At 38.0% G+C, this 24,093-nt stretch overlaps 1 protein-coding gene across 7 annotated transcripts; it reads left to right on the top strand.

The window, feature by feature from the left end:
* LOC114536023 (ankyrin repeat and fibronectin type-III domain-containing protein 1-like) lies at positions 1-24,072 on the top strand. 7 transcript variants are annotated; one of them, XM_028557369.1, is made up of 30 exons: positions 1-546; positions 1,067-1,219; positions 7,397-7,551; positions 8,269-8,411; positions 17,036-17,076; positions 17,373-17,605; positions 17,875-17,910; positions 18,008-18,086; positions 18,246-18,349; positions 18,565-18,674; positions 18,789-18,867; positions 18,996-19,109; positions 19,197-19,294; positions 19,404-19,494; positions 19,627-19,818; positions 20,041-20,146; positions 20,268-20,403; positions 20,498-20,611; positions 20,744-20,839; positions 20,947-21,078; positions 21,194-21,237; positions 21,347-21,469; positions 21,582-21,615; positions 21,720-21,821; positions 21,925-22,090; positions 22,219-22,319; positions 22,463-22,528; positions 22,853-23,039; positions 23,137-23,219; positions 23,329-24,072. In XM_028557369.1, the coding sequence occupies exons 1-30, from the start codon at positions 434-436 to the stop codon at positions 23,608-23,610; spliced, it is 3,513 nt and encodes a 1,170-aa protein (XP_028413170.1). In that variant the 5' UTR covers positions 1-433; the 3' UTR covers positions 23,611-24,072. The 7 variants fall into 7 exon arrangements, with proteins under 7 accessions (XP_028413170.1, XP_028413171.1, XP_028413172.1 ...); XM_028557370.1 differs by having other exon boundaries at positions 1,070-1,219; XM_028557371.1 differs by lacking the exons at positions 1-546; positions 1,067-1,219 and adding an exon at positions 4,119-4,269.
* Positions 24,073-24,093: the final 21 nt, after the last annotated feature.

Here is a 24,093-nt window from a genome sequence, read left to right on the forward strand (position 1 = left end):
TGTTGTTATGACTAAAGTGTTGGATAGTTTACAATAGTTTACTAGCTTTGTTTTTACGTGTGGCCAAGACACGATGTCTGGATTTAATACAGTTGGATTTGTCGTATTAAATAATATCCTTTGTGAAACCCTACGGGAGTATCTGGTTAAAATCGAGAATTAATCTACGCGAGTGTAAACAATCTAATTCAGAACTGTTAAACGAAGCGTTCAAGGAATATAAATATTCCGAAATTGAACAGCATTTGTTACAAACGAAAATTCGGCAGGTAAAACACGAGATGGCGAGCTAAATAAACAATTCATATGCGACAAATCAATGGTTTATACTTTGTAATAATGGAAAGGTTTTATACAAATTTGTCGACCTATTCGGAATACTTGCAGCTGTTTTTATTCGCCGAATCGTGAGCAACGAACGTATTTGAACAAAATGATGGGACGTGTTGGAAAATCCCCAAAGGAAGCTTTCTCGTCGGAGACCTACGAAAATCCGTCGACAGCATTCTCAAGTTTAGAGCAAACAAATTCAGCCGACATTCGAAGGTACTCATGAATGAATTCTGTGTTCTATTTATAATATTGTCCCAACTTGAATATGTATTGCCAATTCGCGTTCTCCTCGGGTCAGTGAATCGTCGATGACATTTGAGCTTTTGGAAATGCTATACCATAGAATTCAATAGTTTTTTTATCGGTGTCTGTTGATACCGGACACGTGCTATACTGTGTTATTGTGTTTGCCGTAAATGTGGAAGTTATATTATTTAATATTGTTTTGCTTTGAAAATAGCGAAGGTATAATTTTATTCAAATATATCAAGAGCTTTGTCCCCAGCCCGTAATTGAACAAGAAGTGCTTGGGGGAAAGCAATTTAGAGCGATCATCATAGAGACATAGACAAAACAGTCGTCGTTATCGGCGTTGATTTCGGGACAACTGCTTTCTCGTTTGGACTTTTGCAGAGCACAAATTACTCGAAAAATTGATAAAGTAGGCTTGGCAACGAGTAAATTAAACACATTTGCTCATTTTATTGTTTATATCAACTATTCTGTCCCACAGTAGGGATCCAGCAGAACAGAGCATTGAAAATTTAACGAAGGTCGAACCTTCTGCTGGCGACCTGAAAATCCGCAAACAGGAGGAAGATTCGACCACAACCGAGCAGACTTCCTACGAAGAAAAAACCGAAGAAAAAAACACAGACGAAGATGTGTAAGTTGTATTTAGTGAAATTTTCGTTTGCCGTAGACTGCAGGTGTTTCGCCGATAAGCTTTCGACTCGGTGAAACCGTCAAACTCGTAGGGCTTTAACTTTGAAAATATTTACGGAATGACATACGTTTTGCTGGAGAATTTCCCTCAAATTTTTTTGGGGGAAGTTTAGATTCAGTTTTGGATTTTAATATTGTATGTTTAACATTTCGCCTGCATTAGTTTGCTATTTATCAATATGCACAGGCAGAGCACAGCGGGGGAAGCATAATTTAGATGCTTCATCTTCAGACACGACTTTAATATTTTAAAAGCATTCGGAGGAAATTTTTGCAGATTGTCGTACGCCATTTAAACACTTTGCGATACGATCTTTCTTTTATACTTTGCGGTTCATTTATTCGTTCAATTCCGCCTTCAATCCTGCGAAGCGAAAACAAATTTTCGATTTAGATTTTACAATACAAATATATCCTGACCGTTGTCCAGCTCGTGAGCAACGTGATGTATACCTAGATTGCATTTTAAGCCTTTAGTAGCTGAATAATTGTTGGTAGTAGCAGTGAATCATAACGGTTTGAATTGTACGAGCGCTTTAGCCATGCGTAAGCCGTATAAAGTAACTGTAGCCTTGTATATTTAAAATAAGAACAATATATTCAGATGGCTTCTACTAGAACTCTCTCCCCCCCTTCACTTAGTAATTGCTTAGATTGTTGTAGTTGATATGAGGTCATCGCGTGTTTATTTGCACATAAAAATACAATGTAAAAATTGAAACAAACTGCAACATTTTGACAAACTGCGACATTTTGGAATGTTCTAAAATGTTACAAAAGGCCCAATTAGAACATGGGTTGATGTTGCAAATATATATATACTTACAGATATTGTGCGTGTTAAAATATAAACGTAATTTACGTTTTGCACGATAAATACTCTTAGGATAATATGGGAATGACAAAGGGCAACCTGGTGTGTGTGTATTGTGTAATCCACCAGTGATTGTTCAGACTCCATTTTTTCTTTGACATTTGAAGATTACTATTCAGAACTCCATTTTTTCATTCACATTTTTGATATTGAAATGTCCTCAACTTGATGAAGGATTTGTTTATTGTGTAAATAGACATACATATTCAACTCTGAATGTTATCGGGTATATTCTCTGATCCATTAACCCCATAACCTTCAGAAGTTCACAGAAGAGATTGATGAGTAACATCCACTGTCATTCTTCACAATAAAATAACGAAGTACGGTTCAGATATACTTTACGAGCCAGTAAAGATGGAATAGGAAGTTCCAAACTGCACTCGAGAAACGAGTTCTTAGAGAAAATAGCGGGAGAATTCCAGCAGATTTGTTGAAAGTTGCAGATATTTTGGTATGAATATAATATCATTGAGCTAGGTCGTACAGAACCAGAATTTTAAGTTTGTAGTACAGTATATTCACTGATGTATAGTATATAATAAATAGTTTTTCTAAACTTCGCGGATATGCAAAAAAGACAGTCAGGGAAGTATAGAGGTATTACGTGTAGATCCGCATATCCCACCCTATCCTCATAATGACGATCCCTAATAGTCCCCACGCCTACCTCTAAAACGTTTTCCGTTCAGCGTATAGACGGTATAGTGGTGAACGGACTGCTCCGAAATCGCAGAGGCGTAGCTTCGATTTCTACCGTAGAGACTGAGTTCTAGTTTTGCCAGCCTCATCCTCTTAGTCTTAGAAAATAGAAATATATTCGGAAGAATTGCTGGCCATAGTCCAGACACATGAAATTTAATTACAGTCCTCGACAAATTCCTAGCAACAGGATAGCAACGGACAAAGTTTTGTCGTATTTGTAAAATATGTAAGAGGCTGAGCTATACCTCATCAACCAAGTAGGAAACATTAGCGTTTGCTTTACTTCGAAACGGATCAATTTGTAAGGATCGTTCCTCATTGCTGGCTTAAAATATGAACCGGATTTTTGATTGCGGAATGGACACGCCTGCCTGCATGGGAATTGTTATCAAGGTTTCGAAATCGGGAGGGCTGTTGAGGACCCTCCGTAAAAAAATGGTGCGTAAATGTGTGAATATTAACTGTGGGAATCATATCAGCATTGTCTGTCTTTGTTTCATACTTGAAACAACGAATGACATACGTCTTCTTCCTTTAACACGCATCCCTCATCACACAATTTGATTGTATTGTAATTGTTACCTGGTTTTGCAATGTACGTTATGATTTGTGCGAACGATAGTTTGTGCCAAGAAGCATTCATTATAATATAAAGGTTGCACATTTGCCATTTTATGCTGAACACAATGCCAACACCATTTATGGCGAACACGTCAGCTTTTGGGGCTGTGAAGGAAGTTCTTTGATAAGAGCGCACTTAACCTAAGATTTTGCCCTTAGCAATAAATATTGCAATAAACAGAAGTTGAATAGGTTTGTTTGTTCGGTGTAAAGAGGTATATTTTCCCAGCTGTGTGGTAGAAAAATAGCTCGGTAAGAGAAGATGAACAAACTGCAAAATCGCACGGAGGATCTTCCTAAATTGGAGAATGATTTCTCCAGACATAGTGCGTGGACTGTTGTACGCTTTCAAAGAAAAGTTTCTTTGAGAACCGGCTGAGCAATATTACAGAGCTCTTACAAAATACCACAACAAGCTCTCTTAACACAAGTTCTCAAGAGCGTCAAAACAATAGACGGTAACTGCCTATCCTGTCAGAGTGTGCATCATTTAAATACTGAAAATCCTGCCAGACAGTCTATAAATGCAGTGTTGTTGTTAGCGAAAGAGTCGACGGTCAGCGAAACACACAGTGTGCTAAACTCTCGTGCCGTATACCTGTGCATACGGTTACCGTACACAGTAACACGAAAGATTTCTTTACTCAAGGGTCAAACGAGACTTTTTGAAACGATAAAATGTCACAGCTCAAGGTGATGACTTTACCGTCGACCGGGACCTCGTTGTACACAATTAGTGAAAATATTTGCGGTGATGCTGGTGATGTAACTTGGTCGACCTCTGAAATAATGTAAGAAGTTATTTATTTATTCATTTTGTGCTAGACAAAGCTTATTTTATCGTGACACCTGATTAACCTTGTTTCGTTGCCAGAAGACTAGGGTCAGTGACATTATATACTCGGGTTAACATAAAGAATTGTATAAAAAATCTTGGGTTTCCCCGTTTCTGGAAAACGCTTTCTTGACAATTTCGTTTTCACATTACGTCAATATCCAGTCAAACCCAGTGAGACTTGTTCGAGTACAGGATATGGTAGAATTATTTTGTTTATATAAGACGATAGCACTCATGGTCACTAGGAGGTTACTAAGGTTATATTTTCTTTGTATATTATCAAGAGTCTTCTCTTGCCGTGCCAAAAGACGCTTTCATTTGAAAACCTGTATTTGATAGGAAGTTATGCATGTATAATCACGATTCATTGCATACCTATATTTCACAAAATTGTTCTCATATGATGAATGAAAAGTGAAAGAAATCCTTTCGACTTTTTGTTTTCGTTTTATGCATTATATCCTTGATCGACTTTCATTTGGCACAAAGAAATTTAAGGATATTATTCCGATTGTTTTAATTTGAATGTTTATGTAATTACTTGCGTGTTTGTTTATTGATAAAGAATTTTTTATATCATCCATTTGCGCGCTTTCTATGCTGACGCAATAGGCGCGCGCGCAAGTCAATTCATTTGTAATTCCAGACTGTCGATAATTAGGATTTCCTTATGTCTCAACCCATGGCAGTGACCTATTTCGTATTCTTGCGTATCTTAAAGTGTCATAGAGGCTTTCCTCTGACGGAATCGAAGGCGTGTATTTAATTGTAGTCGTAATGGTAGGCTACAGACGCACGCTGCTTTTGAATCAGTGGTTATTGATGGCAATAAAATACAGGGTAATTAAATTTGCCACCTGGGTTAATAACCGTTTAAACAAGTGACAGGGCAGGGGGGTGGACGAACGATTCAATAAATCCTGTGATATTAGATCATATCGTGAATGCGACTGTCGTTTCGTCGGTGGATTGTCAATTCTCTTTTCGGCTAGTATAAGTAAATATCACCTGATCTGAACGTGCTGAGGCATTTATTATTAAATTTAATTTTCAAAAGTACTTTGTCCATAGTAAAAGTACTTTATGTCTGTAGTTTTTCTCCGGACAGACAGATTGCGGCTACATTATCACCTCCTATCGTATTACACAGTTCGTGTTTTTGGAACGTGAAGGGTTGAAACAGCTGAAACCTTGCGTTTTCGAAACTTGAAGAGTAGGAAGGATTTGAAATTAACGATGATGTGGTCTTATCACGGGGCGCTTCAGTAAGTTTACAAGTGGTTTGTGTATTTGAGAAACAAAAGTGCAGAGGACGCATGAACTGCAACGATAAATACCATGCCATGTTAACCTTTGTGTTGAAATTCCACATGTTTTGTGCATCAGGCTGCATTTTTCTTAAAGTTCGATAAGATGCGGAGATTTGTGTGTGTTTCTCGGTATTTCGTGCGAAGCGGTTTCTTCAGGAAGTCGAAGTAACTGCTTCTCTGAGCATCAGTCTGACGTAGATCAAAGCGTAGTTTCTTTGCTCGAAGCATCGAGAAAAGAGTCTGGAGTGTTTTGAGTTGGGATGCATGCTAGCAGCTTTCACGAGTTCTAAAGCCCGAGTGTTATATTACGTCACGTCGGCACCTCGACAACACCTCGGATAGTACGGATATTTCTACGAATATTTCTACCAATATTTCTACGAATTTCTTTAAAAAGGTCAGGACGTTTCATTACGATCCATTCACGTGGGAATTTTTTTATCAACTCTCTCGACTGCCCCGTTCAATCCAGTAACATGGAGTCCAGAGGACGCGACTTCGAAGGCCTGAGCTCAAAGTAATGGCAAGATAACGTAATTACTTCGTTAACTCCAAGATTATTTTGTTTAATCAACAATAATTGCCAACAGTAATTTGTTCAAAAACTCATATAATTTCGGCGAACATATTATATCAACACTCGGCTCTCTGCAATGTCTCTCTTGCCGGCTTTTAATTGGCAAAATCAACAATGAAATTGAAAAATTAGTTCATTTCTAAACTTGAACGCCGTATATAACTTTGTTTATTGAAACAGCGCGTAAAAAGGTGCAGGTTTATACAAATGAATGAATCATTCAGTCGTGCAAAGGCTCGTTGCTGAAATATCTATAGCTTTACGTTTTTTTTTCAACGCTTAGCAGCAGCTGAGAATAGAAATAAAAGTATTTTCTGCCAAAGGTAAACATTTCACGTAAATATAATTTCTTTGGAGGCTGTGGATGAGAGCGCTGTTTAATCAAGCACTGACGCCAGTCATTTTAGTAAAAACAGGTTAAATACAATAGAAGGTATCGCAGATCATAACATTTCACTTTGAATCCTCACGAAAACGCGTCGTAAAATTTCAGTTTTTATTTAAAGCAATTCGTTTGTAATTTATGAACAGTGGCATGTGGCATGACTCAAACTGACAGACTGTCATTGCCTCAATGCAAGATGAATATCCTAAGATTGATTTAATATGAGCAAGATTCTGGATTAACAAAATTAAAAGACAACGAACGCACAACATTCTTATCGCACAGCAGTTAGCCGTCATTGTCCAATTTTCATATCTGACCGCGATTTGACTTCCTTTAACTTTTTCTCGAATACATTGCATGTATAAAAATTACGAGAAGAGTGCTTGAAATTCGTGAAGCAGATGTCGGGCCATGGAGAATAGCTTGAGGTAGCAAACATTGGATCTAAAACTGAACAAATTTAACAGGAGTTCTACGTCTTGAATACTGAATGGAGTAGCTGAATGACGGAGCCTGCAGTAGTCTCCCATTATAGTGCGGTTATAGTATACGATATTGTGGTTCTGGTATTATAGTTTATCAGCATTCGTACAACTGCGGTTGAACGACCTTTAAAACTGGCTCATCGAACAAAACGCAATGAATTTGTGGCCCGGCGTACAAGCTTCGTTGAAGACGTACGAGATTCTTCTTTCATTTTTCCTTCGCAAGCGCAATCAAACGCACGGGGAAATAATTGGGTTTGCAGTTGCAATTATAAATTATTCATTGCTTGATGAAATAAGCAAGTTAATTATTTGTTTAGAAACGATAAAGAGAAGGCGACTAACGGCAGTCGAAGACGAAAACTTTTGCGTTCATTCACTCTCGCGTCAATTCCGACGACATTTGAAAAGACAAGCAGAATGTTTCAGCTCGCAAAAGCACCGCTCAAAGTCAAGTTTCTTGTCTCTCCCAAAGGTATTTATAAACGTGTTTTGTTCTTAGGCCATATGGCTATGTAAATTCGTAGGTTTTCGTTCGTTTTTAAAACCTGTGGGGGGCAATGCTCACTGATACAAGCGCCACCATAACGTCCATAAGCTTTATGGAATATATCTTTTTGTATAAGATAGGCAAATGGCGCGCTGTTCAACCATCTTTTTTAACGGGAATAAGCTATCCATTTTGATCTAGTGTTCCTACAGGAAGATATCGAACTTTAATAACTTTGTTTACACGCTGAGTAGCTTTATCAGTTCTAAACTACTCTTCTTAGAGGTCCAGTAAGAATCATCTCTTATTGATCCACCGGTGTTACGGGGGAAATCCCTTTTCCAAACTGTTCTTCTTATAAGAAAAGTAAGGATTATCTCTTATTGATCCAGTGTTACTACAGGAGGAAACCTAAACTAACTTAATTTATACTGGATAGCTCTATCAGTTCTAAACTGTTCTTCCTAGAGATCCAGTAAGGATCATCTCTTATTGATCCAGTGTTACTACAGGAGGAAACCTAAACTAAACTAACTTTATTTATACTGGATAGCTTTATCAGTTCTAAGAAGTATTCAGTGTGTTATCGATGAAGGAAATCGGTTAAATACCGAACCAGTGTATCTGTGTAATATTACCCTTATCCCCTGCAGAACTTAACCGTTATGTCATACACTAACTACTGTACTTTTCATCTTCCAGGTGCTGCCTGGTTCCTTGAAGAGGACATTGAACATCGTCCATCTCTTGCGAGCGACACACAGACAGACAGTACTCCATTTAGCTACAATTCCTCTCAAACTTACTATTCTTCAGCGCCATGTTCTCCAAGCTCTGATGCACTGGTAAGTCCGGATATAATTCCATGTTTTTACCTAAAAGATACCTGTCTCTGTGCTGAGAAGAAGACTTATTTCATTGTCTTCGAAAATCATACTATCTCGTATTCATCTGGTCTACACAGTTCCCGATTTTCAGCGGTTTAATATATACTTATCTTTGGACATTTTGTGTCACGCTATTTCATTGGTTTGCTTTAGTAACCTAGATTTTTGCATTAAGTAAAATTAAACCACATTATGGCAATAGGCTACAGTTTTTCTTTTATTATTAATGATAACGATCGATAATTATTATGACGTAGGTTCGATAATTGTTTTATCCGAGACAAGTCATTTACGAGATGAAACACATGCATGCTTTGTGACAGTAACGTTGATAACGAGAGCATTTGAAAAGTTGCATTTATGGATTAGAATAATTCAAATGCTTCCAGAGATTACCGAAAAGCCACCTGGAAAATTTCGGTCTTTCAGTATTTGAGATAAAGTCACGCACTGGAAAGAGACGACTGAGCTATATATAAAATTGATACACTGAAGAGTTCCGCCTCGTCATTTCATCCTAGCTTATGCCCGGGAAGTGATGATTTTTGAATGTTACCGTAGGACCGTGCACTCCAGAGAGAGAGCACTCACATATTTCAAACATTAGATCTTGTCGTTCATTTCCTTATGTGTTTTCAACACGTGCATAGCCGTCAATGAATGTATTTAGGTGCTTGTTATCTGAACGATTCCTGGTCAATGAATGGCATTAAAGAGCCTCTTAATCTCTCAGTAGTTTCTTCATCGATAACTGCAGGTCTTAAAAGGCGCATCCTGACACCTTCAGAATCCTTTGTGTGTGAAGACGTGCTTAATTTGTTTTATTTCAGTCGTGTTTACCTGGTAACCGACTATTGCGTGGCTTGACCTGTTCAATTAAGCCATATTCTTCAGTCTGATTCGTGCAAAATTGCTTGATAGAAATCGTAGATATAGGTTTGGAAGATCATACATCCAGCACTTTGTATTAGACGGCTTGCTGAGAGCTTTTGGTTAATGGGAAACAGAGGCCTTCGAGGCATCGCGTGTGTTGATTGAATCAACTGAATAATGGTTGTCTTTCATTGCCTTTCGTGAACATTACACAGGATATTTATGGTAAATGGTTTCCTTGTATTATGTATATCTTACATAACATATATGAGTTAGCCATGTTGCAAATTATTGACAGTAGCATACTGTGGTATATAGTGATTTATGCTTTTGTTATTGATAACTTATGCTCCGTAAAATAGGAAAAGTACTTAGCCACCCGCAGGAATAAGTTATCCAAATTGCTTCGTAATACGTGACCCGATACGGGTGGTGGCTTGTATATAATTGTATATTCCGCGTTTTTTTAAACCTTTCCGGCTTAAAAGCTGCGAATTTTTCCTGAGGATGTCTGTGTTTCTATATGAAGATTATGGATTCACTGTCAGGATTAGGTCGCTCTTGTTTTGACTCAAGATATAGCTACCTCGAGATCATAAGTTGCGATGGTAAACTATCTTTACCAGAGAAACGTTCAATACGCTATTAAAAGCAGTATTCGTAGGCTCCTATAGCTATAATAAAGAAGTCTCCCGGCCTCAGTGATATTTCTCTGTCAATATAAGAGGGAAAAGTTGATAGGTGAAAAAGTCTAAAGATTTGAAATGTTTTTTTGCGATAACCAAGTAGTTTATCATCGTTTGTACATTGGGATATGTCGATATGATCGTATAGCCTAGCTGTAGCAAGGAAGTTTGTGAAACTAACATTATTTTAAAACAACAATGACACGGGACCACAATATAACAGGATAAAGATTAAAACCTAATGGTAATATATAGGACATTATATCCAGTCGCGAACTTATACCTGCAGGTCAAATACCTTCGTAGCGATTTGTAACATGAGTTGTGTTTAAACTGAACCTGTTATCTTTGGTATTCAAACATTTATTGTCATGTAGGAAGGAAATTGTTGTTAATTATTTTCAACGCCCTCAGTCGATGAAGGTTTCGGAATTAAAAACCACGCAATCGCTTGCAGTCCATTTATGGGATGAAGTTTTATTTTAAGATGCTAAATTCCCGTTCAATACTCGCAATGAAAATGATACAATTCCCTATCAAAACTCACGACGGAAATAATACAATTTTTCGAACAAAATGTGGTCATTTATTTGAGAAAGCATTGTTATTTTGGGTTGTGTATAAAGTATAGACTGCCAGTAAAGACGCACATCGTGTGCCTCGGCACATCGGCGCACATTTTGCATGTGTGCCCATGCAGTGTGAATGTAATATTTCACCATCAAACTGCACTTAGTCTCAACAGCTTTTAAAAAAAATTCACTAAGTTACGATTACCATTCTTGTGAAACTGAAATTACATAATCCCTTCGCTTGTCATCGCTAAATTTATAATCTTTTAAACACGAAACCGGCTTTGTGTCATCCCAGTTAACAGAGACGGTGGTTTGATTCACCAAGTTGCCGCATTTGACGTGTTTACTCAAATAATCGAATATAAGAGCCAAGTTTTGTATGAGTCAGATCTACTAAAGGTCAATTCCCGCTGGTATCTTGTTACATTCTGGCAGTTGTACTTGTTCCAAATTGTTTAGCTGATTAAGAGATATACCTCGTGTTTGACAGACGTTGCTGGTTGAAACTTAAAAGGTCTGCTTTTTGTCGTGGTAAAACATTGCCATGCCTGTTGCGTTGAATCTGGCGACCGCTCTTAAGCATTTCAAAAATCAGGTACGAGTTAGACTGTTGACATATTCACGAGAATTACACCCAGGTTTATGTTAGTTCAGAGCTTGTTTTATCAGCTTTCTTTGCGCAAATCTGACGCAGCGCAATTTATGCCGATCAGAGGTACATGATATATATCATGTATAACGCTGTTCCGAACAGTTTGGCCAAAGTTCTGCTGTTTTTGAATAAATTTGCTGCTGTATAGTGGTAGATATGTTGCGTGAAGTTACTTGAAAGATTTCGTAAAATTTTAGTGTAATATATATAATGGTTTGATAGCGTCTTTGTTTATAGGTATCGTTTAGGGCATTTATAATAATGATTTTTCCTGACGTTATTGATGTCTGGTTTTGGCCATTACATCGCATTTGCGAAAGCAATTCGTTTAAAAGCTTTTAAGTGATTTTTTTGATCGGACAAAGAGGTTCGAACCCAAGGGGGTGTCCCGTGAATTTGCTGACTAGTAATTTCCCTGTATTGCGGTCTCGACTTGCTGACGAGGACATCGCGATGTAGGTTCCTTAAGTGCCTTAGCTGAAAGTTGCTCTCAGGTTAGTTCCGAGTACTTTCGACTGGGAGCTGAGGTCGGGTTGTTTGATGAGGGAGTATTGTCAAGTGTTGCGGGTTTTTCCCATGTTGCAAATCAAACATTCAACAGGAGTTGTCAGGATGGGTTTGGTTAAAGTGATCGGGAGGGAGGGAGTGTTTAATATTGTTACATTTGTGTGGATTACAGATTACTGAGGGCGTTTTTAGGCAGAAAAGCTTAAACTGGGTCAATAGACTAGCTTCGTGTCAGGCTAAAGGTAATTAAATATGGCTGACTCCGGGAGATATCGAGGGACGGGAAGTTGTAGGGACGTACCTGTACTACTTCTGACGATTATGATGACGTTTTGTCATGATTAATATATAGCGTTTGTACGATATCTGCACAATGTTACTATCCATCCAGTCAATATTTCCTACCCAGTTATCTCTGCTTCTAAATGCTTGCTATATAGTACTCTGTTTGCTGTCTGAGGATTCATGCCAATTTTAGCGCCAGCACGACCAGACAAAAGCTCAACTATGATGAAATTATACAAAAACTGTTGGGAAAGACGCCAAGCTCGCTCCTAAGAAATTGCATACGAGTCCTTAATCCTTATCATTGTTTCACAAACGCTTCAATATTTACCACCCGTCATTGTTAACACGTTATGGAAAAGGGCAAACGACTTCAAAACGCAATTCAGTTAAAAGAATTCACGCGTCTATAACGATAACAGAGCAACAATTTAGGTAGCTTTGCCATTCAATTCTCGCTGTACAACTCCCTATAATTTCGTCACCACAAATTGCATTGATGACGGTTGCACTTTCATTGTGTGATGACGTAAAGCAAAGTACTTTACGCCCAGGTGCTTTTCAAGTACTTGCATATTTCAAAAGAAGAGCATAATACAGGATCACCTGTGTTGTATATGACGGCTTCTCGCATACAGCCATTGTCGCCTTGTCAAGATTAATTCTTTTGTACCCGACAAGTATAGACAAGACACGTCTCCTTTGTGATATATTCACGGACATTTGCGTGGCTTAATGCGATACCAGGGGATGAAGAGCTCGGAGGATGGCAAATTCTTGCCAATGTTATTTGCCAGTTTGCAACGCACGTTAGAACCGAATTTTACATATTCAACACTCGAGAGGGTAAGATATTTGTGTTTTCAAATTCTCAGAGGATTTTCCAAGGCTTCTGTCGCTTTCATAACTGAGCGCGTTTATTGAGATCAATGCTATATATATGAAAAGGTTTGTTGTTTTTAGTTTTCTGCGGGCTAAACTGACGAGCTATGCCCGCTGACGGCATAACGCTTTTGGCAAGCAATCTGTTTGTTTTGTAAATGTATTCGCGAATATAACGCCGACTTACCTATATATAAACGGTTTTAGGCATAGAGGAATAACAGTTAATATTTCATTTCCTAAATATTCAAGCAGTTATTTTGATAATCTGTGCCAAAACGGTGCATCTGTAGCAGTGACTTTCGTATTTATTTAAATATTTTCACTCATAAAATTATTATATGACTGGTATTAATTCATGACATTATATATATATGTGGTATCGTTTATTTCGGCCGTGTTTTGTCAACTTTAAAAACTAATTTATATAAAATTCATTTTACAAACATGCACTATTGTATTTAGCATGTCTTTTTCTTGCCAAACAGATGGACTTTGTATTAAGCGATAGTCCGATATATTTCGTTATGAAGATGTAAATGTATAATATTTAGGTATAAAATGGTAAAATTAATTAATTTAGAGTCCGAGGAATAAACTTTTCCGGACAACCAGCAATGATCAGTAGCGAGAAGTAGTTTTATTGTTGTTGTTAGTTATGGCATCAATTCATGACTGACATTTTACAACTTTTGACGTCCTGACCTTTGCTGGAAACGTCTTGAACTTTTTTGGTATTTCCGATAAAAATGCGACATATTGCACCTCTAGGCTTTATAATACACTTGCCAAATCGAAAAGCAAAATTCCTGACGATGCTGCAACCATATAATTAACAGCTAGTGCGGACCATCAATGATAGATTTAAGACTACAAGGAAATAAGTCCTCTAGTTCATGGCTTGTTCAATATCATGTGTCATTTAGTAGACATGAATTATATTCAATATTTCGGAATTCCATTGAAGTTCAAACGTGCCCATTCAACATTTGATAAACATCCTATAGATAATCTGATAAGTTATATTGGGGAAGATTGATAGTATATATTAGCATTGTGTTGCATGAGCCAATAATGTTATTAAAAAAATAAGAGCAGATTAAGAGAATATAGAACACAAAGCAATATAATTGTAGTTTAGACAAATATTTTTATTGTATCGTTTTCTAAAGCGCTGGCTGAGTCAGACAATTTTTAAGGAATTTTATTTAATTGGGTATATTCATTGGGTAATTATGGCTGAGCGTGCGGGCGTGCTGTCAGGTCCGCGGTTTTAATTAAGCAGGCAAATGAATGAAATTCCAAAATTCTTGAGAGCAGCAAGTTAAATCATAAACGAAATCGTATTTCAAATTTCGCTTTCTTCTGTCAGTACAAGAAGAATGATAATAGTCCTATATACGATTGTTGAACTGCATGCGTTGTGTTTGTTAGGATGAGAGGACTGTCAATTTGAATGCAGTATTCATTTATCCAGCTCAATGAGACAATTGTTTAAAGAAATATCGAAACATAAATAAGTTCTAAACTCTTCTTCCTATATAGAGGTACAATAGGGATGCTCTCTTGTTGATCCAGAAATACTTCTCTCTGTAGTAAAAGTGATTTTAACACACTTGAGCTTCTTAGGTTGTTTTGGCCGATAGTAAAAAAGGTATTTTGTTTTGAAAGGCATCAACTTCGAAATATCTTCCTTAATATTGTGTTGTATTTTTGTGTATTTCGTTGCTATGCGCGGTGTCTAGGGTTTGCAATAATTATACATGTCGTTATAGTATAATTTGAATACAATAAGTGTTAGTCTTTTATTCATGCAAAGCCGCACTGTAGTTTCGACACGCAGGATCTGAAAAACGTCGTTCAGTTTTGCTTTGAGAATGAATTGATAACCATGTGAATGAATTGTGGTATTTGCAAGCAAGTCTTAATGCCACACGCTTGCATTTTGTGTCCTCACATGATTAGGATTTGCACGCTATTTTTCACGCCACTTAAATTAGCTTGCGCCAATATCTGCAGCCTTTCCTGAATTCATCTTTGATGTGAGTTCAGACATGCTGTCGGTGAATGATTTAACGAAAGATTATCTTAATTTAGCCTCTGCACGTAGTCTGGTCTATTTACATTCTACTGTAACACGCCTGAGTCCTTTCGGACAGTTTTATGGATGGATGGATGTAAGACCTTAGCTCTCTCTTATCGTTTGTCAACGCCTCATCTTTTCAAATATAGGACGCGAAGTAGAGCCCGTCGATAATCGTGGGAAGATAGTTTAGAACTCCATTTCATTCAATAGTTTCCTGACTTTCCTCTTTGGTAATGAAAATCGTCTGCCGGTAGACAGAGTAAAAGATTCATCCGTTTAGATACAGGAATACATCTAAATATGACGACATTCTTACAATATAGTGAAGACTATGACGCAGAAGACATAAGCTATTCTGTTTTGAAATATAACGTTGTCAAGGTCAATATTAATACAAGCTTGATTAGGCAGTTAGACTATATTTGCTCGATCTCTATATATGCTAACACATCGGGAGTGGAGTCTGTGCGAGTATCCAAGTCTATATAAGTCACGGCTAGTTATTTCAACAATTAGAGTTACTATAGGGTGGTTAGTAATTCTAAGAAGGTTATTTTAAGCGATGATGCCTCCTTCAAACATTTCACTCTCGTTGCCAGATTCTGATTGTTTGCACAGTAAAAGTTTCTTTAATCCAAGTATGTGTTGGCATTGTGAAGATACTTAAAGGTTTCTTTGATGAAAATCGTGTGCAGACACCTCAGAATAATTTTTATGTATAATTATCATTTCACAATACTTGTCAGGGTAATGCCACGAAACTTTTTGTGTAGATTCATCAGATTATTCAGGCTTCTGCAGTCAAGACCTGTACGTCTTGCGTGCCTATTTTTTCACCTCTGGAAAAAAGACTCTTGTTGAAGATTTGTAGGCCAAATATTTTAAGGGGAAATGAAATGATTGTGGAGTAAATCGTGGCGTAAATACTCACGCAAATACGAAATATATCACTATTATTTTATATTGGTTTCTCCGTTTCTCTTTCGCCCCCCACGTTTGCAATACAATTGCTTTTTTTTCTGACTAAAAACAGTTGTTTTCCGCTGTATGCATGCGTGACCTCGTTAGACCTCGCATGCGGAGTGCTCTTGAGATAGCAAGCTTCACACACGCGATGGAACCTTGATTGACCTCCATAACAACGCGTCCGGTTAAATATTGGCCATTGACATTGACTTCTGCCTTATCCCATCCTGTGACTCGTGAGTATCATGTGGTTTGTTCATGTTTTCGCGCCAGAATGAGCGATGCATGATCATAGCTCTCATCCATAATAGGAAAAGCGTCTCGCTATCATCTGACTACAAATTTTACCTTAGTCATCTCCTAAAAAGGAGCTACTTTTTAAACTGTTGCAAACACTGGTTAGTAGATGTGACCTTGGTGTCAATGACGGATTTTTTATTCCTGCAGTATGCAACGCTTTATAATTTCAGCCCTGTAATTAAGCATAAAAGTGCTTCTAGTTTGACTCAACCCGACACTTCAATCGCAAGTATCCATTTCATCAAGTAATTAATATCTAATGGATTGATCACCGGTCATTTTCTTGCTGTTTCAATAAATATATATCGAAAGAATGGCTTATAATAGTATGATGTCTAAGATAATAAAGTATATTGTAAAAACGCCATAAATCATTTTGAAAGTAATAGTCGCGTTTGAAGTTTTAGCGTCAACAAAGTTTTAACAAAGTTTTCTTTTAGCTTATCATTACAATAGTAATGCACATTAGCACTTTGCAAAATACATCATGCATTAAATGCACAAGTATTGTATAACAAATCTTTGAAAATACGTAGTTTTTGGCCATTTTTCCTTTTCAATTACACGTTGTTTTGTTTCTTGGGACGTCAGTAGATGGAAGAAGGCTTAGTGGAGGTTTTTTTGAACGTCTCAGCGAAGGTTCGCGTTAATCGGCCGTTAAACCTTTGCAATAATGATCTTACATTATGTATTCTTAAGCAGATGTTGCTATTGTTGTGATCACTATGCCGAGTGCAGGGGATCTTACTGAAAATCATTTTCTCGTTTAGACCAGAAAAAAGAAAGCGAGTGTACCAATTAATGCAGACATGTAAGTAAATGATTTGGGGTGAATTATATCCTATATTTATGGTTAAAATAAGCGATAATTGTAAAAACGACGAATGAATGTAGTGCAGGAGATATATTGAAAAATAAAGGGATCTTTTGAGCTAAAAATACGATGGAACTTTCTCCAAAGTCCTGTGTCTAGAATTTGACAACTTCTTGCTAGCATGAATTTCTCCCCGTTTCTGGAGACGCAGAGCAATTATCAGGAATTTTGTGTGAAATTCACTGGTTCATCATCTTCAACCGATCTTCAACCGATCTTTTTCTGTTTCCCAGGTCTCCTCGGCCATCAATAAGCTTAGAAAACATTCACCGACTGCGCGTGTCATCGAGTAAGATCACGCTGGATGGCCATGACGATCAGACGGAGATCCCGGAGCCTGATGATGAGAAAGGCAGCACGATGACATTGGAGGATAAGAATCGACCTTTGAGACGAAGTTTTTCATTCACGCAAAGAAACTTTCGTCGTAATGCTGTGATAGAAGCACCTGGAGGGGAATTGTCTGGTAAGTGTTCGGGGCATCCCTACATACTCCAAGGTATCCCTCATACCCTGAGGTATCCCAACGGTCACGATTTGGTTGAGTATGAGTTGGACTCTGTCGATGACCTTCAGGTGTTCCAAGTTCAGTCGTCAGACCTCTTAGCGCTCGGCAATAACAGAAGTTATCAGCGTAAAGTTAACCTAATTTGTACAGCTGTATCCCCTCACCGTATCTCTGTATCCCTTGTATCCACTAATGTTGATTCAATTACTGTACTTTATTCTTCGCAGTGAAAACGAAACGAAAACGAGACAACGTTTTAGAAGGTAGATTCCAAATACAGTTATTTAACTTCTTTCACCTGGCGCACAAGCCTGGAGGATTTTAAAAGATGCTAAAAGTTGCTTGTGTTTTTACTTGCAGCTTTTTTCAAAGCCGTGGAACATCAGGACGTTGAGCAAGTGACGAAGCTTCTGTCGACGCATGAAGTAGAAGTAAACGAGTATGTTGAAATTATAGAAATGTTTTCAAAATGTTTACACGTCGTAGCGCAGAGAGAGAATAGAGTTTTATCAGGAGAGAGAATAAGTATCATCTTGCTGTCACTAGGATTTTATTTGTACATGTTGTACATTAACAAGATCTCTGTTTGGTGTTTCAGGTTGAACGACGATGGTTTTACGCCATTGGATGTTTCGCTCATGCTGCATTCTGATGGAATAACGTCTCAATTGTTGGAACGGGAGGCGAGGGAAAGCAATAGACGTGAGTGTATTGATGATGTCCACCACCTCTCATCTTTCAGTTTCTTTGTTCTTCCTTCTTCGTCTCTTATACGTGTCCATGTTGTCAGAGCCTGTCTTCTTTTCATTTTAATGTCTACCTCGCCCTCATTCTTTCTGCAATATTTCCACCACATCCCCTTCTAATCTCTTTCAAAATATCTCGACCAACTCTCTCTTTACCAATTCAATAATTAGTGTCAGCGTCGTTGTTGGAAAATCATCTAAAAATGCTGCAGACGTTTGCAGAAGAACAGGTTGATCATTACGTTGCTGATGTGGTAAATAAGGGAAACACAGACGCTAAGGTAAAAAAGACGAGAGACTTTTACTAAAATAGCTGATTCGATGCTTTTCAGAAACGTTTAGTGCTGGTGTCTCATTTAAATTTCCATTTAAATTCAAAATTTTCTTTCAAACAGGAGAGCGAAAAACAGCTAAAGGAATGTGAATGGCGTTGTCATCTTTTACGGAAAATGTTGGTTGGTTTTCAAGGTCTAGGTTAGTTATTACGGTTGTAATATGAGGCATAGTGATTGAAATATAGTGTCGATAGATTTCATCTCTTTGTTAGCTTCTTTTAGAGCGGTAAAATGCTTAACTTATTCACTATGTTTTGTTTTTCACAGCTCTTCCTTCGAAGCCAACAACAGTCTTCCTCTCGGCCGCATCAGAAACGTCTCTTCTCGTCCGCTTCTCAGGTCCAGCGGCTGCAGAAAATAGTCCTGTGACAAAGTTTAAAGGTTTGTATTCGGACAAAGAATTCTTCACGACTTTTTACAACGAAATACTGTAAGAATTCCGCATCAAAATAATGCTTTCTCTTGCAGTTCAATGGAGCCGAGATAAGTCTTTTGATAGCTTGGATGGTGAATATTTCTCGCATAATATTCTTGACAAACAATACACTATCTCTGAACTTCAAAAGGTAAGCACTTCTTGACAGACAAAATGCTGTTAACCGTTCACACTAGAACCGTTTCGACTCTTGTCTCACAAGTCGTCAACTTCATCTGACTAGTATCTCTTGTTTATAGTCGATAGCCTATTACGTCCGTGTTTGTGTTGGTAATATCAGAGGTTATGGAGAATGGATGATGTCTAGTCCACCCTGTGTTGTACCTTCCAGTAAGTAATTTTGTGCTCAACTCAACTAAATTATTTGATATCGTTCTTCCTAGAGGTCCAGTAAGGATCATCTCTTATTGATCCAGTGTTACTACAGGAGGAAACCTAAACTAAACTGTTGTCCCATTTTAGGCTGGCATGAGATTGATGACAGTATTCCAAGGTTTCAAGGCAGGCTGGACAGAATTGCAAAGTTATTTGAAGAGGTTCAGATCTACCAAACGAGTTTCCGTCACCCGCGTGGGCCCGAGTCCAAGTCTTTTCGATTGCGTCGGTCACCACAAATGCATCGTAAACGAGCGAGCTCGTGGCACGTACCTACAGGTAGGCGATGGTTTTTAGTATTCATACTGAACTGAATTAACTTGTACGATCCTCGTGTATACTGGATAGCTCTATCAGTTATTTCTAAACTGTTCGTCCTAGAGGTCCAGTAAGGATCATCACTTATTGATCCAGTGTTACTACAGGAGGAAACCTAAACTAAACTAACATTATAGCAACGTTTTAGCTTTATGAGTTTTAAGCGTGTTGTCCTCTTTTCAGGACACGAGGTTTGTTACACCGACAGGAAAGACAGCAAGAAACGAAGCTTCACAAAATATGCAAAACTTTTAACATCAACTCCGAAGTTTGTGAAGGACGTCAAGAGGTAAATCTTGATATTAATATTACAACGTTCAGATCGTTAGGGAATAATGTAGACTTTGAGATATTCTAAGGATTCAAAACCCTTTCTCTAAACTTTGCTCAATTGTTTTGTACTTTTCTAGAGGTATTTATTTAGCAACGGTATTCTACACGAAGGACGACAAAATTCTTGTAACGCTGGATGAAAATTTACCAATCGTCGAAGTAGACGATTCTTCAAGCGGATCTTTCATGCAAGAGTTTCAATGGTTGTTGAAGGTAGGTCGACCTTCAAGACGTGAGAATACTTTGATTTAGGACTAGGAAAAGTTCTCCTCCACGCTAACGAACCGCTCTGTTTCATATTTTTCAGGTTGGTTGTACTTGGCAGGATATTAAAATGTTAAAAGATCAAGTTGAAAGAAATCTTTCCTCGACCTCAGTGTATCTGAGAGGACGTCTTTTACAAGCACTCGACACGCTTCAGGTTAATAAAAAAAGAGTTTTTAGAGTTTCATAAGTTAAAAGTACTTTACTTCACCTTTTTTTGACCGTGAAGGAGGTCTAAAAACACTAATGCCTCGTCTTCAAACTTGATGTAATGTATTTTCTTTTACAGGCGGGTGTTGGCTGTGACGATTTAGGACAACTACACTACCAAATTATCAAGGATAAAAATGGAACTAATATTATAGTTATAACTAAAAGAATCAAGGTCAGTTGAAGTACTGAACATCGTTTACCTTTGTTATACTTCTTCGGCCTGTCATTTGTGTCAAGTGCATGAAATGACCGTTTAAAAACATAATTTTTTGTGTTTAGAACCCTAGCTTTATTCGCTCAAGAACCTTATCCATGAAATGGATATCACTTTCAAAACTTCAAAAGAAAACGATACAGAAAGATGTGGAGGACTCTCCAAATGCTGTCAATCAGATTGTCTCACAAATTCAGGTGACTTTTATGAATGAAATCGATTAACCAATCAAGCAACCCTATTAATAAACTGCGTCATATCTCTGTGAATGTGCATGAGAGTAGCTAAGATGTGTTTTTTTTCACTTTTCAGGATGTAATCTCTTACCATCAGCAAACAAAGAAGCCTCTTGACAAGTATGTGGTCCTTATCACTTCTTTCCGCGTGCTTTTTGTGATGTATTATCTTTTTATAATAATTTATAGTGACGCAGTGATTGCTAATCTCTTAATTCTTCTCATTCAGGGGTTTATATATTGGCCTTATGAAATTAAGGACATCGGTTGATGCGATTCACATCACTGTTCCACGGTATTCCCCAAATATCTTACCTCACGTGAAGGTCCGAGATAACCCGCACGTATCCAGGTAACAAAGACTCTTACCTCATGCAAAACACGCCTGAGCTCTCTCAAAGATGCGTTTTATTAATCATACAAGAGTTTCCTAAAATTGACGACTCTTTCATTTCCTTTTGTAGAGAAGAATGGGAATGGCTTACTGGTTTAACGACGGTATGTAATACTGGGTGTATATGTTGTAAATCTAGTTTTGAACATATCTTTTGAATCATTTCCAAAATGTTCAGGAGTGTGAAGATTTATTGTGTGTGTTTTAGATGCCAGAGGAGGAACTCGCGACGGAGAATTTACCGAGTTTTCAGTCAACGATAGAAAACGCTTTGAAAACTTTACTGAATGATATTGGTGTCAGCAGAAAGGTTTGTCGACATAATGGTTGTTTATTGTGAAGGTTAAGGCATTGCGTTGGTTAAAGCCTTTTCACTTTGATGACGGTTTTTCTTCAATATTGTTTTCATTTAGGAAAACTATCGTATCTACGACCGCGAGGTAGTGGAACTGAGTAAAGACGTTTCGTTGTTGATTCTTGTCCCACCGCCTGAGCACGTTTGTTCGTGTCCTGGTGAAGGAGATATATTCTCTGTTAACGATCGATTCTTATCCATTCCTGTTCCAGTCTTTGAAATGAGTAAGTTTAGTTGATAGTCCAGTGGAATGAGTGGATCTTTCAGATCGTCCATTGCTTCACTTTCAGGAGAATTAGTTTAGAGCAGGTTTTATGGTATGTTTTACCCAACGGTTATTGTTCATTTTTAGATGTGATGAAAACGTATCAGAACCAGTTCATATGTCATTACTCTCGACTCTCTTCCATCCTCGACATGGCGTCCTTAATTAGTCAACAGGATTGCAGAAAGGTTTGTGTTTTTAAATTGAACAGCAGCATACGTTATTTCTCATATTCCTTCATCTGCTACCTTTATACGAACCACTCTCAATTTGTGCTTCAACATGGCGAAATGTTATGTTGCCAAAAAGATAATGATTTCTTCTTTTGCAGGCGATCTTGGAGGACGAGGTGAATGAAACCAGAGCAGCCCAAGACGCTCTTAGTAATTTCCAGAAGGTAAATCTATCAGAACTTAACCACGCTCTCTAGTCATGGACACATAATATCCTTAGATTAACTACAAATCTCCAAGTTGAATGTGACTTACGTCTGTGTTCTAAAAGCTCACTCACATCAAACTGCTCGAGTGGGAGATCTCAATGGGAGATTCTCATAACTTTTCAAAGCGGCATTTCACTCAAATGAAAGCTTGAATTTCCACGTTTTACTTTAATTCTTTCTATTTATTAAGAGAGGACTGATTAATATCAGTGATAACACAATTTCTATGTCAGACGCTCTACGATTTCTTGAATTCATCTATAACTTTTCCCTCAACAGGAGTTGGATGAAACGTGGAAAGGAATGCGATGGCTGCTGGACATTTTGCATTATTCGCGTGACCGGGAGAGTGTGAGTGGTATACCTCTAGACTTAGTGTTCGACACTCGTCGTCCTTGTAGTCCGGAACCTTACGACTCACATCGGAAACACTCGGAGAGAAAAACGTCTTCATCGAGTTCTAATGGTAGGGTAATTTTGCCTCCTGTAAACGTGAATTCAGCCTTGAATTTATATTCACAGAACATGACTTATTTTGATGAATTCTTCTGATGAATTATTAGGAATCACGACAAACCCGGAGAGCGGGATTCTCAAGATTTATTCCGCGTGCGAAACAGGACTTGCCCCAGGAAAAAGTATCAAGGTAAATGCTCGCGATGTTCGCCTTGCTTTGAATGCAGAACTGCCAGAAGTGACTGTTGCCTAACCATGCACTTTCTCGTACTCAATTGTACTTTTCTACCCCTATATAGCTCCACGTAACCCCTTGCACGACCGTTCAACAAGTCGTTCAATTAGTAGTCAGACAACTGGAGATACTCGTGAAGCAGAAGAAGCCGGACACAAAACCACTGACTGAAGAGAAACTTAAAGAATTCTGTCTAGTCGCCGTCATAGGCGCCCGTGAACGCTGTCTTAATGACGACTATAAAATACTACAACTACAAAACCCGTGGGTGAAAGGAAAACTGTTTGTGCGCTTGCGTGTAGAGGCTATTGCCGCTGACAATCGTTCACCGTCGACCTCTGTCTGACCGCAAGCTAACTGTTCGCCAAATAGAGAGAAGAAAATTTGGTTCAGCAGTTTTTGAAGTGGAAATGATAGGCCTTTACGATGCGGGTTCACACTGTCTAAGTGTCTTAGGATATTGATCTAAGAGAGAGAGAGAGAGAGAGCTGGTTCACACTGTGTCTTAAGAGAAGTGTCTGAGAGAAATAAAGGAGTCTTAGGACTTTATTTATTAGTTTACTTCATTTTCAAATATTTCACAATTCACAAAAGGCGACTTTCTGCGTGCAGAACTTCTACTGCGATCAAAACAACTTGGATAGTGTGAACTATATGGACGAGGATCTGCCTTTGTCCGGCCTTGTCCGGGATTATTGGAACTATCAGATCCCACAAAAGAATTGAGATTCAAAATATATAAAATATGTGAAAAATATTAGTGCTGTAGACGGCATTATGAGCTGTGCTCATTTGTTTATATTGTAGAGAAAAGTTATCAAAATATTGT

The sequence above is a fragment of the Dendronephthya gigantea genome, unplaced genomic scaffold (genome assembly GCF_004324835.1).
Source record: "Dendronephthya gigantea isolate DGI-Jeju-01 unplaced genomic scaffold, DenGig_1.0 000129F, whole genome shotgun sequence".
Lineage (NCBI taxonomy): Eukaryota > Metazoa > Cnidaria > Anthozoa > Malacalcyonacea > Nephtheidae > Dendronephthya > Dendronephthya gigantea.

What these genes read in the sequence shown, in the direction of transcription:
- LOC114536023 (XM_028557369.1), top strand. Translation starts at nt 434, where the DNA reads ATGATGGGACGTGTTGGAAAATCCCCAAAGGAAGCTTTCTCGTCGGAG. An exon ending in ACGAGACAACGTTTTAGAAG is followed by an intron (nt 17,911 to 18,007) that starts GTAGATTCCAAA and finishes TTTTACTTGCAG; the next exon opens with CTTTTTTCAAAGCCGTGGAA. An exon ending in GGCGAGGGAAAGCAATAGAC is followed by an intron (nt 18,350 to 18,564) that starts GTGAGTGTATTG and finishes TTCAATAATTAG; the next exon opens with TGTCAGCGTCGTTGTTGGAA.